Below are 18,105 nucleotides of genomic sequence, written 5' to 3'. Positions count from 1 at the left end.
CAGCAGAGAAAAATGAACAGGAAATACATTTAGTGATTTGTTTTAATGAAGTGTTAAAATGCAATAGCGAGACTAAGTATTACTATAAAGGAAAAGCACTATTAATAAAATATTAAGATACAGGAAAGGTTAAGTAAGGTCTGTGAAAGAATTCTGTTGAGAGTTAGAGATAAGATATATTTTTGGGAGGAAAATGCGCTGTTGTACACAATTAGTTTTAGGGATCTTTCTATTGAAGTTTTTTGTTGAGGTTTTTCTAAAAAGTTATTACTGCATATATCAGTCTCTGGATTGGTAAATGAAAACGGATTTGGTAGGCATGTTTGTTCACCCATCACTGTAATGTACACCAAATAATATGGCTGATTTACACCCTAGATACATAATGGAAGTTGTTGTCCGCAAAAATGTAACTCTTCTCAACCAGCTTTGTCAAATCAGCTAAGGGGACTGATTTTGGATCCATATAATGGAGATCAACAAAGTACAAATTAGCAGACAGGTGCGTCACATCCAATTGAATGTCACCAGCATCACAATTAAGAACCAGCTGATGCAAAATAGTCCGAAGTAAATATTCAACTAGAACATATGCCACTGGTTTATTGGAGTGGTGTATAGCAGTACGGATAGCAGACTTCCATTCCTTGCTGTGCAGGACAATCAACATTTTTCAGATATTAAATTGTTTGTCCAGACTGTATGATGAAGATGCACATAATAAAAATCCATTTGTGGCAATATGCATCCTCTACCTGCAATATTCTAAAATGCTCTTCAAAATACATCTTTGCAATTCAGCCAATTTTAACCATGGGAAATAAATAAGGTTATTTCCAGATTACTCTACTGCACCACAGCAAAAAGTCTACTAAAATAATAGCACTTGGGACTTTCTGGTCCAGATTCTGCTTGACATCAAATATGAAATGAACATTCCCGGTCAACCTATCTACATTAATAAACTGAGTTAATCCAAATTAGTCACTGACCCAAGAGTGTTTCCTCAAAAATTATAATTCATTATTCACATATTTTTATTTTACATGTTTTTCTTTTTTTATCATTTTTTCCTGACTTGTAGTTACATGTCTTTCATTATTTATTCATCCTTATTTTCTTCATACTTATCTTAAAAAGACCAACAAAAGTCCATTAATCCCACTTACAATACAATGCAAAAATTAAATCAATACCCTACAAAGATATTAAAATGACCATCACACATTGTGAACTACACTCATACATAGTAAAAACGCACATTTATCCCAGAACTCCCGAAAATAAGTTTTTCAATGGCCCAGCAGGGCGAGCACTTCTCATTTAGTCTTTCATTTTTGCGTCTTGATATGTACTCTCTGAATACTATTGGTCAATGAACATTTCGGTGGATTGCAAGTTATTTAAACCACATTCTTCTGGACCTATGAGCAATAGATTTTCTTCTTTCACCAGGAAACAAGTGGGGTGTATTACACATTGGTTCTAGCCCAGAACAATAAACAGACTCTAGCTGGCGTCCTTTTTTCCATGGACAATAAAAGATATTAAAGGTATCACTTCCAAGACTGTCCAAGTTTATAGGCCCACCAATTAAATCCAACAGATCTCGAATGTCTTGGTCCCTTGATCGTGAGTATTGTGGTGAAGTTTCATGAATTATTGGTGAAGTAGTAGGAAACTCAAAAGAATGTCCCAGGTCGATGCTTGTCAGATTTAAGAAGCATATTATCTTGGAGACCAGGAGAATGGTGGCATTAATGATTTTGCTGACAAACACAAGCTGTTGAAAACATGGGAGGTATTGATTGAAGTACAAATATGAGCAGATTGGTTGAAAAATACAGCTGTTAGCGAAAGCATGGCATGGGACTTTGCTGCTCTACAACACCTGCAGGCCAGGTGTAAGTTGTCGCCCTCCACAAACATGTACTTCTGCTACAGGAGGATGAACCGAATGAAGGACCTGGGTGCGGGTGCAACAGAGAGGCACTGGGGTGGGACGAAGATCTAGGGCTATTTGAATGCATTAGAAAATTGCAACTCTGCCATAAATATTGTGTTGCAGACAATTGAGGTAGACCAATACTGATATGCCAACAAATATGTTGGATTGTAAGGACCTGGATTTGCTGTACTCATAAGTTAAATTAAGTTGCACTATTGATATTCTTTAATTTATTTCATGAGGCTGATTGTGGTGTGCTGTCTGAATTCATTATAAATGTTGCTGTGTATATTGTTATGCATTTTCTGAATGACAAAAATAAAGTAAAAAAAAATACATGTATAAAGTTTTATATTTCTATATTCTATAATCTATACGCTGATGTTAACATAGCCTCCAAACATGGCGCGAGTGACCTGGCCGCAGTTCCCGGAGGCGCCTCCGATGTCGCACACCCTTAACATTCTCCTTTCCTGTGGCAGGGGCCGACGGCTTACTGCATTGTTGTATGCCGCGATGCGGAGGGACTCGGATCCTCCGGTCTCCCCGGCTTGGGCCGCGTGGGAGACGGATCTCGGGCTCCCCCTGGAACCCGACCAGCGCAAACGAATCGGCACATTGACCCGTATGGTTTCGTGTAACGCACGGTTCAAGCACCGCGCTTATATGACCCCAGTGTCCTTACACCGCATCTCCACTGACCGACGAGACGACTGCCCTAGATGTGGACAGAGTGGGGCGGGCTTCTTCCATTTAGCCTGGGAGTGCCCCCCAGTGGCGACCTTCTGGGGACAGGTGGTTGAGCGCATTGGGCGGATTACGGGACTCCGGATCGCCTTGGATCCACTACATTGCCTGTTGGCCCTGGTACCGAAGCCCAAAAAGAGTAAATTGTCCTATAAGCTATTGCAGCTGCTATTGGTGCTCGCAAGGCGCAGGGTGACCATCACCTGGATGGGCAGTCGGACCCCGGAGCTGACATCCTGGCTTAGAGACTTCAAGGAATGGTCCCTCGCGGAGGAAACACACATGCAACATACACATAGAGATGAGAAACTGCAGGAGGACCTGTTAGCATGGCGCACGATGTGTGCGGGGGGCTCTGTGGACAGTGAGTCCAAAGCCACTAGTGCTGAACTATTCACTCCACTGGGGTCGGTCTCCGGGGAGGAGGTGTGCGGGAGTGGTGATGAGGAGCGTGCTCCGAACTAGTGTCGCCCTAATACCGCACGTTTACCCTCTGTACATGAGTGATTTCTTGCTTTCCCTAATCGATCTGTGTTTGTTTTTGATATGATACTTACGCCCGGATGGGCCCTGTAGACCTGAACGGAAGGTATATACCTGGGTTTCGCCGATGCAGAGTTGGTGGGAGGAGGGGAGGGAAAGTTTTTCCTTTAGTTCTAGTAAACAGAAAAAGAGCGTGGTGATGATGTTTTCCTTTATCTGGCTGTAATTTCGGCATGTTTATTGCTTTGTCATGAATACGGAGCCCTTATCTTTGCTATCTATTGCCGCCCAGCCTCCGGGATGTGGGCTAAATGGCTGTGTCTATTGAGAACTTGATGACTCCTTGCGTTACAGATGAGACATGTACTGATTTGCCCAAAGGTTTTTTTCTTTAACATCACGCTCAAAATAAAGTCTTTAAAAAAAAAAAACATAGCCTCCAACCTTATCCCCTGTACCATTGAATTGCAAGTCACAGCTCACTCTTCCCCAACACCCACCCCAACACCCTCCGCATCACCTCTTGAAAGTGTGTCTGCAGAATCTCATGGAAGAAGACCTTCAGAATATGCCATATGCAAGCCTTACTCTTCTTTTGTAAATGTAACCCCCTTCCATAGGCCTTGAGCTGTGTTATCTCTGCTCCTTTGTCTCCAACCCAGTTGTACTCTCCTATACACAAAATAGTACAGGAAACGTATGCAAGCAAAAGGCCTTTCTTCCTATGTCAAGATAACAGTTAATGATGAAAAAGTACTGTGTGCACACATGCTTTTTTATTCTCTTAACTTGATGTATGAATATCACATCTTTTAGTCTTTACGTCGGAGCAAAAACAATCGAACACACTGCATAATGTTATGCTGATAGCTATTAAGTATCCTATTACTCCCTCTTTGTGCTAGCGTCTCATGCATGCAGTTGTCATTGCTTTGTATCCTGGCTACTAAGAACCCTTTAACTCAGAAAGGGAAAGTGTGAAGATCGGTATCTTGGCCACAACATTTCTCCTGTGAGGAGAAAAGAACCACCATTTTCCTTGAAAAGGAAAGGATTTGGTTAAACTTTCTATCCTGATAATGGTAGAAGCCCCAGAGGGAGGGAGCTGAGGCCTCTAAGTGTTGGGTTCACACTGGAAAAGAAGCTGTAGAAATTCTCGGTGTTTGAGATGTACAACTCTGCAGGTGAACCACAACAGGGCACAAAAATTATACTGTCTTTACATAAATAATGCATTCCGTCACCAAGTATTAAAGTGCTACTGAGATCAATAGGACACCATTTTTTTTTAAAAGCATCATATGTAAATAGATAAACAATATATTGCTCCGAACTATAATGAAGATGCCTCTTAACACCCACCAATATAGGCATGTTGTGTAGCTGCAGTACTGCCAGTGACGGCCCAGACATGTACTTCTGAGTAGCAGATGACTCGTCCATATTTATCGTTAGATTAAGGCTCCACCCAGCATCTATGAGCACATAATCTCATGACATTTCCTAATAAATTCGGAACTTCTTCATAAAATGCCGAGCTACTTAGATTAAGGATGCACACATTTATCAATGTAATTCTGCAATTTACGATTGTTTCATCAACAATTATAAACCTCATTTCAAATACATTTTTTAATAACTTAAAATAGTTTAAAATCCAACAACTATCTCGCAATATTTTTTTATGTAATGAGAAACCCTTAAGGCATCCCTAATTTCTGAGGAGGGTCACGCATTGGTTCCCGAGGCCCCTAACATTGTAGGTTAATAGTAGATCAGCAGACTGCCCATGATGTGGTACACTAATAGCACACGTCGCGCCCTACCATCACTTCTCAGAAGCAGCAAAGAAACTCTTGTAAGATTGCCACATTTACAGAACAAGAAAAAAATCCCCACTATCTAACCATGTACATCAACCAACCATGGACATGGGGTTGAAAGCTCCTGCCACAGTAATCCTGTACAACCCTATTGCTAATTTCACCATGTATGTCAAATATCTCCTGAAAGGTGTCTCACAATGATTTAGATCAATGTATTCAGCTGAGGGAGATGGGGGAGTCAGGCCAAAGTGAACATCTTTTCAACATCTGTGAGTACAGTCTCCTATCACTCCCAACACCCTCGCTGACACTACACCCTGTAATGTATTACATTCTACCTGACACGCAGCCCAACCATCCCTTCCAAACAACACAACTGCAACAATAAAAATACACACAGAGGCTAGTAGATTCCCAAACTATACAACAGCCAATACCAGTCCAAGTCAGAAAATAATTCTAAGGTGCCAGACAAAAGAACAATTGCACCTAGCACAAATATATGTTGCACCCAAAATACACATCTGACTAATCCTCTGCCCTTCCTCTGAATTTTGTCAGGACCAAGGCGACAAAGAAATCTGATAGAGGAAAAATTGTGATGAATGAAGTCACCTGGATGCTCATGAGTATTAAAAGAAATGGGATTACAACTGGGCTATATGACTAACTATGTAAGATACAACATGGTATAAGTCATTTTCTGTTCCCTCTAAAATCGATACACATACATAAATGATTTTTACTCTGCTTGCACTGTGGAGTTACAATCTGAGAACACAATGATTCTGAAGCCCTGATACTTTAGCTATCCTTTTTCTCTGGCAATCAGTGACCTCTTTTCCTACGAAATCTGTTTTTTACTTGCTCTTCTTTTGTTTTATGCATTGCTACAAATCTCATATAAGGAAATAATTGTATCTGCATTGTTGGTAATGTGTAGCCTACTAAGTTGTAGTCCTGCATCTATGGAGCATCTTACTACAATAATGATAACATCATTAAAAAAATATCTTTAACATTTATCAAACATGAAACAATGGTCAAGTGTATTTCTTAGTTATTTTGCTTCCTGGGGATTAATCATGTTTACCCAATGACCAATATTCACTGCGATTCTTTGCCAGATCTTTTTATCTTATCACGCACACCAAAGTTTTAGGTTTAATCCTATGACAATGCACAGCTCAGTGCCACCTTAGTCATATCAATATGACAATTCAACAAGCCTGATGCAACCACCTTAGCACCAAAGCGAACAAAAGTCTTGACTCTTTATATTTTCAACCGTGACAGAATATATTGCGCTAAATATGAATCCGTCCTGAGGGGAATCTCCTTGGTTTTAGAAACATTTACCCCCAAGCTGATTCGCTCTACAAAAACCCCACTGGAACCTGCCCCACAATCAAAGTTATTAGGAGAGCAGTTTTCTGCAATGACCCAAACTGTTGCTGTATTTTCCTAGTATACCAGGTACTACAATTTATTTCACACTTACCATTGTGTGTCGCGTGCATGTAGCGCAGTAGGACAGGCACAGTTTCTTTCACAATACTGGGGTGTGTGGATACACCAGATAGTGCTTCAAGACGGCGCTGCCTCAAAGAATGCTGAATTGGTGCAGAGTCTTCATTCTGGCAAGTCTCCATTGTTTCTGCAGGCATAAGAAACACTAGTTTTAATTATTTGATAGGCAGCAAAAAGTGAACAACTGCAAAGAAGTGCAACACATAGGCCGTGATAAAAGAGGTCTTATAGCAAGCACACTTACAGAAACTAAAAACCAACAGGAATGTAACAACGTGCATTCTTATTGCAACACCGAAAGTAACATCTCGCTGGTAATAAGGGAACACTGCATTCATCCAGAACGTGTGAATAACCATACCTGCCATCATTACTTAGTCTTAAAAATGCAACACACTCTTGTGCAATCAGGAAATGTAAGTACTTTATTTTGCAGGAGACTTGGATACATAAACTGGTGTCCTCAGGCCTGAAATTCCTTAGAGATGTATTAACACCAAAGTAGGTATATGCATCTGATGTATACTGATTAAGCATTAACAACTGGAAATAAAACTGTAGGGTGTACCCTGCACGGGAAACTTGGGGTGAGGTCACCAATATAAGAACGCAAAGAAAGTGCGCCTTGGGCAATGAATCAGTAATATGTACGCATATTAATGTATTAATGGAAAAAATATCAAATACTCTCAATGCATAAATTCAAATCACGAGAGATGTAGAAGAAATAGAGAGCAAAATACAATTTTTTTCCATATATTGTACAAAATATATAATTTTTAATTTGCTATATTAACCCTACCTGGCCCCCACCTGATATCAACCCTTTTAAACAGGAAATAAGATATGGAGTAAACATTGACAACAGTATAACACAAGAAGGTGGATATCTCATTGAGGGGACATACAAGAGGTTCCTACAAATGCCTTCAGAAGGATGCTCAAAAGAGGTATTCAAATTACTAGATCCACCCCTTCAATGATCTAATCCATTGCCATTTTGGTCTAGTTTGGGTACTATATCAAAACCATCATCAGGACCGAGTGGAGGTTCAATTTGTCCAAGTTATATAATAGTGTCCTTAATCTTTTCTTCATTGTGGTAACCAGTTTCTGATATGTAATGCATAATATCTGGTAACTAGGGGCCAGATGAACAGAGGGATTTAGGATTTGCAAACCCTATGATTCAGCAAATCAGAGGGTTTGCAAATGCTAAAACCCTATTTTTAAATGTACTTAGCCCATTTAACCATTTGGAAGAGGTTTTCCGAATAGATACATGGGTTCAGGAAACCATACATAGTCTGTATTTGTAAAGGGTGTGTGTAGGGTGTCTCTTCCAAATACCTATTCCTTCAGCTATGTATTAAATTTCTGCAATCAAAATCTGGTCACAAAACAAATATTTTACCAACTACACAAAGGTAATGGTAATCCATTCACCCCAAAAAAGGAGCTCCAAAGGACCCCTTCTTCTGAATATTGGTAGAAAACTTATTACAAGTAGGCAGTGGTCCATGTGACACCTGCTTACTCCTAAAAAAAAAGTTTGTAAAACTTCTCCTTTTTTCTTTATAAATGCATCCCGTTTTCCTTTAAGGAAAAATAACTGCATTTAAAAAGATGGGTGCCTTATTTGAAGCAATGTCAAATAAGTGAAGGGATGCACACCATTCTTTTTATTTTTTGTTCTTCAAGTGATTCCAGCCTTTGTAAAGTTCGCGTGCAGAATGGTTATTCTGGCCAGCCCCTTTGCCATTTAGAAAGATAAACCTGTTTAGAGTGGAGCTCCATTCAGCTCCATGAAGCCATTTGCACAGCGTCATGCCGCCCTTGGCGTGCATGTTTATTTCGAAGGTAGTTTAACCATTTATCAGTAGTAATCCTAATGTTGCTTCCAATTTTTTCGCTTATCTTAATCATGTGTATTTTCATCTTCCTTTATCCAAATCCACCAACACGATTGATGTGCCAATTTTCAGCTTTCTATTATTCTAACTGTGCCGATCCTGGCCTCTTGTAAGAATAAGAATGATGCAGTGTTCATCACAGGCAGTATTTTATTAAACATAAAACCCAATGCATTTCGGGCCCTTGTAGGGCCCTTCTTCGGGGGTCACTACAATTTAAAAGAAACACATTTTAAAGAAACACCATTAGCAACAATGTTTTACAAATATATGTAAAGTTTAAACAAAATTACATAAATGATGCGCTTTTCCTAAATCATTAATAATTGGCATATTGCATCTAACTCCGCATATCTTCCCTTTCAGTATACCAAAAGTACACCCATCCTCGGATTGTCACTGTCACCCTCCGTGATTCTCCATTTCTATATGACTTGTCACGCTTCCCAAGTGGTCCCAAACAATTCTTTAGCCTTAGTTGTGCCCATCCCCCAACCTTCCTACTTGCTATAAAACATCCTTCTCTGGACACGTGCTGACTGCCAAAATTACCGCTGATGTAAAAGTTTTAACAAGCTTGTGAAACAGGCATATTCTTTATCATTTTTAAATGCTCTCTTGGTGTTAAAACGACAAAAAGTCACTTATTTCCTAATCCTAATTATAAAGTTAAACAACTTGTCTTCCACCCAACGCTGTTTCGTACCTGCTGTGATCAAGCTTTTAAAAGCAGCAGTCCGCGCGTTACATCCTCGAGCTGTAATCCATTACTAACTGCCAGCTTCTTCTTAAGTCCCACCTCCCGAGAAATCTCCCTCTAAGTCACATGTTCGTTACCAATCCCCACCCAATTGTGTCTTCCCCACATTTCGGACTGCATATCCCAAGATGCATGTGCTGTGGTCGGCGCTGTATTGTTTCGTGTTGCATTAGTCATTAGTCATTAATTAAAAACATTGTCTCAAATCTGTGTTCCGAATCCATGTTTCTTTGTGCTTGTGCCACACTGCTTGAGATGAACCAAGTTCTTCCGTCGAGTTCAGTGGATTTTTGAGTTAGTTTTACATCTTTTTGTTTCTTGTCAAGTCTTTGTGTGCGGGTGCATTCCTTTAAGGTAGGGCCGTAGTATGAATGTCAAATAAGTGAAGGGATGCACACCATTCTTTTTATTTTTTGTTCTTCAAGTGATTCCAGCCTTTGTAAAGTTCGCGTGCAGAATGGTTATTCTGGCCAGCCCCTTTGCCATTTAGAAAGATAAACCTGTTTAGAGTGGAGCTCCATTCAGCTCCATGAAGCCATTTGCACAGCGTCATGCCGCCCTTGGCGTGCATGTTTATTTCGAAGGTAGTTTAACCATTTATCAGTAGTAATCCTAATGTTGCTTCCAATTTTTTCGCTTATCTTAATCATGTGTATTTTCATCTTCCTTTATCCAAATCCACCAACACGATTGATGTGCCAATTTTCAGCTTTCTATTATTCTAACTGTGCCGATCCTGGCCTCTTGTAAGAATAAGAATGATGCAGTGTTCATCACAGGCAGTATTTTATTAAACATAAAACCCAATGCATTTCGGGCCCTTGTAGGGCCCTTCTTCGGGGGTCACTACAATTTAAAAGAAACACATTTTAAAGAAACACCATTAGCAACAATGTTTTACAAATATATGTAAAGTTTAAACAAAATTACATAAATGATGCGCTTTTCCTAAATCATTAATAATTGGCATATTGCATCTAACTCCGCATATCTTCCCTTTCAGTATACCAAAAGTACACCCATCCTCGGATTGTCACTGTCACCCTCCGTGATTCTCCATTTCTATATGACTTGTCACGCTTCCCAAGTGGTCCCAAACAATTCTTTAGCCTTAGTTGTGCCCATCCCCCAACCTTCCTACTTGCTATAAAACATCCTTCTCTGGACACGTGCTGACTGCCAAAATTACCGCTGATGTAAAAGTTTTAACAAGCTTGTGAAACAGGCATATTCTTTATCATTTTTAAATGCTCTCTTGGTGTTAAAACGACAAAAAGTCACTTATTTCCTAATCCTAATTATAAAGTTAAACAACTTGTCTTCCACCCAACGCTGTTTCGTACCTGCTGTGATCAAGCTTTTAAAAGCAGCAGTCCGCGCGTTACATCCTCGAGCTGTAATCCATTACTAACTGCCAGCTTCTTCTTAAGTCCCACCTCCCGAGAAATCTCCCTCTAAGTCACATGTTCGTTACCAATCCCCACCCAATTGTGTCTTCCCCACATTTCGGACTGCATATCCCAAGATGCATGTGCTGTGGTCGGCGCTGTATTGTTTCGTGTTGCATTAGTCATTAGTCATTAATTAAAAACATTGTCTCAAATCTGTGTTCCGAATCCATGTTTCTTTGTGCTTGTGCCACACTGCTTGAGATGAACCAAGTTCTTCCGTCGAGTTCAGTGGATTTTTGAGTTAGTTTTACATCTTTTTGTTTCTTGTCAAGTCTTTGTGTGCGGGTGCATTCCTTTAAGGTAGGGCCGTAGTATGAATGTCAAATAAGTGAAGGGATGCACACCATTCTTTTTATTTTTTGTTCTTCAAGTGATTCCAGCCTTTGTAAAGTTCGCGTGCAGAATGGTTATTCTGGCCAGCCCCTTTGCCATTTAGAAAGATAAACCTGTTTAGAGTGGAGCTCCATTCAGCTCCATGAAGCCATTTGCACAGCGTCATGCCGCCCTTGGCGTGCATGTTTATTTCGAAGGTAGTTTAACCATTTATCAGTAGTAATCCTAATGTTGCTTCCAATTTTTTCGCTTATCTTAATCATGTGTATTTTCATCTTCCTTTATCCAAATCCACCAACACGATTGATGTGCCAATTTTCAGCTTTCTATTATTCTAACTGTGCTAGATGTGTGGATTTGGATAAAGGAAGATGAAAATACACATGATTAAGATAAGCGAAAAAATTGGAAGCAACATTAGGATTACTACTGATAAATGGTTAAACTACCTTCGAAATAAACATGCACGCCAAGGGCGGCATGACGCTGTGCAAATGGCTTCATGGAGCTGAATGGAGCTCCACTCTAAACAGGTTTATCTTTCTAAATGGCAAAGGGGCTGGCCAGAATAACCATTCTGCACGCGAACTTTACAAAGGCTGGAATCACTTGAAGAACAAAAAATAAAAAGAATGGTGTGCATCCCTTCACTTATTTGACATTCATACTACGGCCCTACCTTAAAGGAATGCACCCGCACACAAAGACTTGACAAGAAACAAAAAGATGTAAAACTAACTCAAAAATCCACTGAACTCGACGGAAGAACTTGGTTCATCTCAAGCAGTGTGGCACAAGCACAAAGAAACATGGATTCGGAACACAGATTTGAGACAATGTTTTTAATTAATGACTAATGACTAATGCAACACGAAACAATACAGCGCCGACCACAGCACATGCATCTTGGGATATGCAGTCCGAAATGTGGGGAAGACACAATTGGGTGGGGATTGGTAACGAACATGTGACTTAGAGGGAGATTTCTCGGGAGGTGGGACTTAAGAAGAAGCTGGCAGTTAGTAATGGATTACAGCTCGAGGATGTAACGCGCGGACTGCTGCTTTTAAAAGCTTGATCACAGCAGGTACGAAACAGCGTTGGGTGGAAGACAAGTTGTTTAACTTTATAATTAGGATTAGGAAATAAGTGACTTTTTGTCGTTTTAACACCAAGAGAGCATTTAAAAATGATAAAGAATATGCCTGTTTCACAAGCTTGTTAAAACTTTTACATCAGCGGTAATTTTGGCAGTCAGCACGTGTCCAGAGAAGGATGTTTTATAGCAAGTAGGAAGGTTGGGGGATGGGCACAACTAAGGCTAAAGAATTGTTTGGGACCACTTGGGAAGCGTGACAAGTCATATAGAAATGGAGAATCACGGAGGGTGACAGTGACAATCCGAGGATGGGTGTACTTTTGGTATACTGAAAGGGAAGATATGCGGAGTTAGATGCAATATGCCAATTATTAATGATTTAGGAAAAGCGCATCATTTATGTAATTTTGTTTAAACTTTACATATATTTGTAAAACATTGTTGCTAATGGTGTTTCTTTAAAATGTGTTTCTTTTAAATTGTAGTGACCCCCGAAGAAGGGCCCTACAAGGGCCCGAAATGCATTGGGTTTTATGTTTAATAAAATACTGCCTGTGATGAACACTGCATCATTCTTATTCTTACAAGAGGCCAGGATCGGCACAGTTAGAATAATAGAAAGCTGAAAATTGGCACATCAATCGTGTTGGTGGATTTGGATAAAGGAAGATGAAAATACACATGATTAAGATAAGCGAAAAAATTGGAAGCAACATTAGGATTACTACTGATAAATGGTTAAACTACCTTCGAAATAAACATGCACGCCAAGGGCGGCATGACGCTGTGCAAATGGCTTCATGGAGCTGAATGGAGCTCCACTCTAAACAGGTTTATCTTTCTAAATGGCAAAGGGGCTGGCCAGAATAACCATTCTGCACGCGAACTTTACAAAGGCTGGAATCACTTGAAGAACAAAAAATAAAAAGAATGGTGTGCATCCCTTCACTTATTTGACATTCATACTACGGCCCTACCTTAAAGGAATGCACCCGCACACAAAGACTTGACAAGAAACAAAAAGATGTAAAACTAACTCAAAAATCCACTGAACTCGACGGAAGAACTTGGTTCATCTCAAGCAGTGTGGCACAAGCACAAAGAAACATGGATTCGGAACACAGATTTGAGACAATGTTTTTAATTAATGACTAATGACTAATGCAACACGAAACAATACAGCGCCGACCACAGCACATGCATCTTGGGATATGCAGTCCGAAATGTGGGGAAGACACAATTGGGTGGGGATTGGTAACGAACATGTGACTTAGAGGGAGATTTCTCGGGAGGTGGGACTTAAGAAGAAGCTGGCAGTTAGTAATGGATTACAGCTCGAGGATGTAACGCGCGGACTGCTGCTTTTAAAAGCTTGATCACAGCAGGTACGAAACAGCGTTGGGTGGAAGACAAGTTGTTTAACTTTATAATTAGGATTAGGAAATAAGTGACTTTTTGTCGTTTTAACACCAAGAGAGCATTTAAAAATGATAAAGAATATGCCTGTTTCACAAGCTTGTTAAAACTTTTACATCAGCGGTAATTTTGGCAGTCAGCACGTGTCCAGAGAAGGATGTTTTATAGCAAGTAGGAAGGTTGGGGGATGGGCACAACTAAGGCTAAAGAATTGTTTGGGACCACTTGGGAAGCGTGACAAGTCATATAGAAATGGAGAATCACGGAGGGTGACAGTGACAATCCGAGGATGGGTGTACTTTTGGTATACTGAAAGGGAAGATATGCGGAGTTAGATGCAATATGCCAATTATTAATGATTTAGGAAAAGCGCATCATTTATGTAATTTTGTTTAAACTTTACATATATTTGTAAAACATTGTTGCTAATGGTGTTTCTTTAAAATGTGTTTCTTTTAAATTGTAGTGACCCCCGAAGAAGGGCCCTACAAGGGCCCGAAATGCATTGGGTTTTATGTTTAATAAAATACTGCCTGTGATGAACACTGCATCATTCTTATTCTTACAAGAGGCCAGGATCGGCACAGTTAGAATAATAGAAAGCTGAAAATTGGCACATCAATCGTGTTGGTGGATTTGGATAAAGGAAGATGAAAATACACATGATTAAGATAAGCGAAAAAATTGGAAGCAACATTAGGATTACTACTGATAAATGGTTAAACTACCTTCGAAATAAACATGCACGCCAAGGGCGGCATGACGCTGTGCAAATGGCTTCATGGAGCTGAATGGAGCTCCACTCTAAACAGGTTTATTTGAAGCAATATCATACATGGTGCTCTGCCGACTTCAAAAGGCAACCATCCCAGTGATGGCAATTAATCTTAGCAGGTCGGAATTTACAACTTACCTCATTAATATGCATGAGGTAGGTCAGATTGAGACCTAATATGATTCTGATTTTTACTAAATGACCTAGTAATACATTGGGTGGCTCTTGAAAATCTTTATCGCAAACTGTAACCAGTATTTTGAAACCATATATTATTACATATGGCCCTAAGTTCTGCATCAAGAAACTTGTTTTTTTATTTTCCTTCCACCAGATTTAGGAGGTCCAAGAACCAAAGTAACAACAATTACTTGACCCTCCTAAAGTAAATTAGAGAAAGCATCCAGAAATAGACTGGCAAAGCTGATTTGGCCATCCACATGGCAAAAAGGTTACATTTAGTATTTACTCTGCAGATTTTGATTAAAACAGTATTATCCACGCTTCATGCAGCTTCCACTCGTGGAGGATGCATATTAGCCTATTAAATCTATGATTATGTACTGTATCCAGGTTATATGACCGTCAGAAATTAATGTACATCATCAAATTCTAGAAAGTAATTGTCCACTGCTAGCTTGTATAGCTGCGGGATATGAGCAGCTTTGGATTGTTGATGTAAAACAGAAATTAGTACGGCATGTGTAGAGTGAAACTGTATTGTCCGAGAATGGAGGACAAAACTATTTCTTTGACTGAAAGACCACCTTCAACTACTACAGGATGTTTGGTATGGTATGTGAATGTGACTATATTAAACGATAATGGGAAGAGATACTAGAGCACATTAAAGAATTTAGTGGGAAACAATATGTATACCTGTACACTGTGGTTCTCCAATATTGATTTCTTGTATACATTCCCAAAGCCTGAATCTTCCCTGTCGTCATGGTGGGAGTCCTACGGTAACAGTAAACTAGCAGTACAAAGCTAAAAGGACAGTCTCCCATGAGAATCAACAGAATTTAGTAACCAGTGAACATTATTAAGGAACATCCAAACTCCAGCCAATCCCATGACAGACCCCTGAGTATCCATCCCCTGCAGAGCCACCATACGTCAGATTTCGAGCACGAGTGTAGTTAGTCAAATAAAAGAGGTATGGAAGGGTGCACCTGTAAGGGGAGGATGGAAGGCCGCATGTGAATCTATAAAAGATATCAATACTGTTGAACCACAGTTTACAGTTAGGTACCTTGTTTTTTCTCCAGTATTGTATCTTTTATAGATGTACATGCTTGAATCAGACTAGTAAGCAGTACATAATCACAATCGGAGGTGGGGAAAACAGGTGAACCATCCCACCATGCGACAAAATGCCATCACCTGAAGTGAACCAAGAATCTTAACTTTCACAGTTATAAAATAAGATTGACAGAGATAATAATAATAATAATAATCAAAATAGCAATAAACAAAATAATGATGATAAGAATTTTTAATAAACCTCAGTAACTGAGACCGACCTTAAGCGAACAGACGACGAAGAGCCACTCGGCCAACCGCAGCATCCTTCTTTCGCAAAGTGTCCAGGCAGTAGTGCCTTGTAAAGGTAAGGCCACTTGACCATGTCGCTGCCCTGCAAATGTCTGGCAGGAACACTCCGGCAAACAGGGACAAGGATGTTGCCATCTTCCTTTGGAGTGAGCAGTCACTTTGGAAACAAGAGGGTGACCCGCTCTTTCATGGCAGAATGTTATAGTAGACGGAACCCAGCGAGCAAATCGAAGCTCTAGTCAAAGCCTGACCCTTCCTAGGGGCAGAGAAGACGATCAGCAATGGAGTAGATTTGCGGAATGCTTCAGTCCTTTGAAGGTAAAACATTTTAAATCGTTTGATGTCCAAAGAATGCAGGGCTCTCTCTGTTGGTGTCGATGGAGCAGGAAAGAACAAAGGCAGGACCACAGGTTCATTGAGATGGAACGTGGTAGGTAATATGGGTATAAACAAGGGATTCGTGTGTAGCACCACTCTATCCTGCTGGAATATAAGATAGGGTTATTTCACTAATATGTCTAGCCGACGTGATAGCTAAGAGAAAAGCCACCTTCCAAGATAGAAATGTTATGTCGCATTCGGGAATCGGTCCGAATGGTGCTTTCATGAGATGGGACAACACAATGTTCAATTACCAGAGCACCGGAACAGGCAGAAATGGCTGGAAGACTTTGAAAAGGCCTTTTATGAATTCCTTCACCAATCTGCAGAAATCACGGCCAAATGGACTTTTACAGAGGAAAGAGAAAGACCAGTCTTTGCTAGAGACAGGAGATATGGCAAAACCTCCTCCGGAGATGAAGAGAGTGGATGACATGAATAATTTGCACACCAGGAGCAGAACCTTCTCCATTTGGCAGAGTAACATGTGACTGTGGAGGGAACACGGGCCTTGTTGAGAATGGAATGGCACTCCTCAGGAATATCTATGTCCCCGAATTCAGTGTGATGAGGAGCCAGGCCGACAAGTGAAGAGACTGAACTTGTGGATGAATCACCTGGCCTTGGTCCATAGAAAGTAGAAGTTCTGAGGGTTGCAGACGAATTGGAGAGACGTCTGGTAGGCGAACAGCTCTGTGAACCAGTATTGCCTTGCCCACGCTGGGGCAATGAGAATGCAGCAAGGTTCTCGCTCTATCTTTTGCAGGACCTTGGGTATCAATGGGAACAGAGGCAAATGTCCCTTCCCAGGAGAAATGGAAGGCATTCCCTAGGGAACCTGGTTGAGGGAATCTGCTGGCACAGAACTCAAATTTTTTGTTGAGAAATGTAGCAAACAGATCCAGGGTTGGCGATCCCCAACACTGAAAAATTCCTTTGAGTTGAACGGCATCCTATTCCTATTCTTGACACTGCTTGGAATTTCTGCTGAGCGAATCGGCCCATTTGTTGAGCACCCCTGGAACGTGTTGGACTTGTAAGGAGATATTGTCTTGAATCAACCAATTCCAAATTCATTGTGCCAGAGTTGAGAGAGCCGGCGATTGCGTCCTTCCTTGTTTCTGTAGGTTAAACATTGTGGTTGTGTTGTTTGTGCGGACAAGGATTGAAGAGCCTTTTATCCTTGGAAGAAAGGAACGTAGCCCTAGAACAACTGCCTTCAACTCCAACAGGTTGATGTGGTAAAGAGATTCCTGATCCGACCACTTCCCTTGAACCTGAAGCTCTTGGAGATGATCACCCCATCCCTCCATGGAAGCATCCGTTGTCATGACCATTAGAGGCACCGGAGAAAGGAATGATAGACCTTGTGAGAGATTGCTTTTGACTTCCCACCTAGACATCGCCTTGATCATTAGAGGAGTGACTGAGATGACGTCCTCGAAGGAGCCTCGGACTTGAACCCATTGGTTGTCGAAATGCTCCTGGAGAGGACTCAACCACAACAGACAGTGAGGAATCAGCGGTATGCAAGATGACAACATTCCCAACATTGATTTGCAAATCCTTACAGAAACAAACTTTTTTGAATAAAGGGATTGAGTCATCCTTAGTAGTCGAGAAATTATTTCTTCTGTGGGAAAGGCCATTGAGAGGTTGGTGTCCAATCTCGCTCCCAGAAAGACCAGAGACCTAGAAGGAAGGAGCAAAGACTTATCCTCATTGAGTGAGGCCCAGAGAGCGAAAAAGGCAAAGAAATGCACTCGTGGACTTTTATGCAGCATGATAAGTCGGAGCCTTGATCAACCAATCGTCCAGGTAGGGAAAGACCTGGTGACCGGAACGCCGGAGAAGGCTGCTACTGGCACTAAACACTTGGTGAATAC

At 40.7% G+C, this 18,105-nt stretch overlaps 1 protein-coding gene across 1 annotated transcript in view; it reads right to left on the bottom strand.

Annotated features, from left to right (window-relative positions):
• The window catches only part of MMS19 (MMS19 cytosolic iron-sulfur assembly component), a 466,622-nt gene that overhangs the window by 157,236 nt on the left and 291,281 nt on the right, over positions 1 to 18,105 (bottom strand). The window contains exon 18 of the mRNA XM_078643578.1: positions 6,506 to 6,661. Within this exon, the coding sequence (XP_078499704.1) occupies positions 6,506 to 6,661 (156 nt within the window). The remainder of the gene's footprint in view (positions 1 to 6,505; positions 6,662 to 18,105) is intronic.

This window comes from Lissotriton helveticus, chromosome 5_1 (assembly GCF_964261635.1).
Source record: "Lissotriton helveticus chromosome 5_1, aLisHel1.1, whole genome shotgun sequence".
NCBI classification, from domain to species: domain Eukaryota; kingdom Metazoa; phylum Chordata; class Amphibia; order Caudata; family Salamandridae; genus Lissotriton; species Lissotriton helveticus.
The sequence above is the reverse complement of the archived record's forward strand: the minus strand, read 5'-3'. Positions and strand labels throughout refer to the sequence as shown.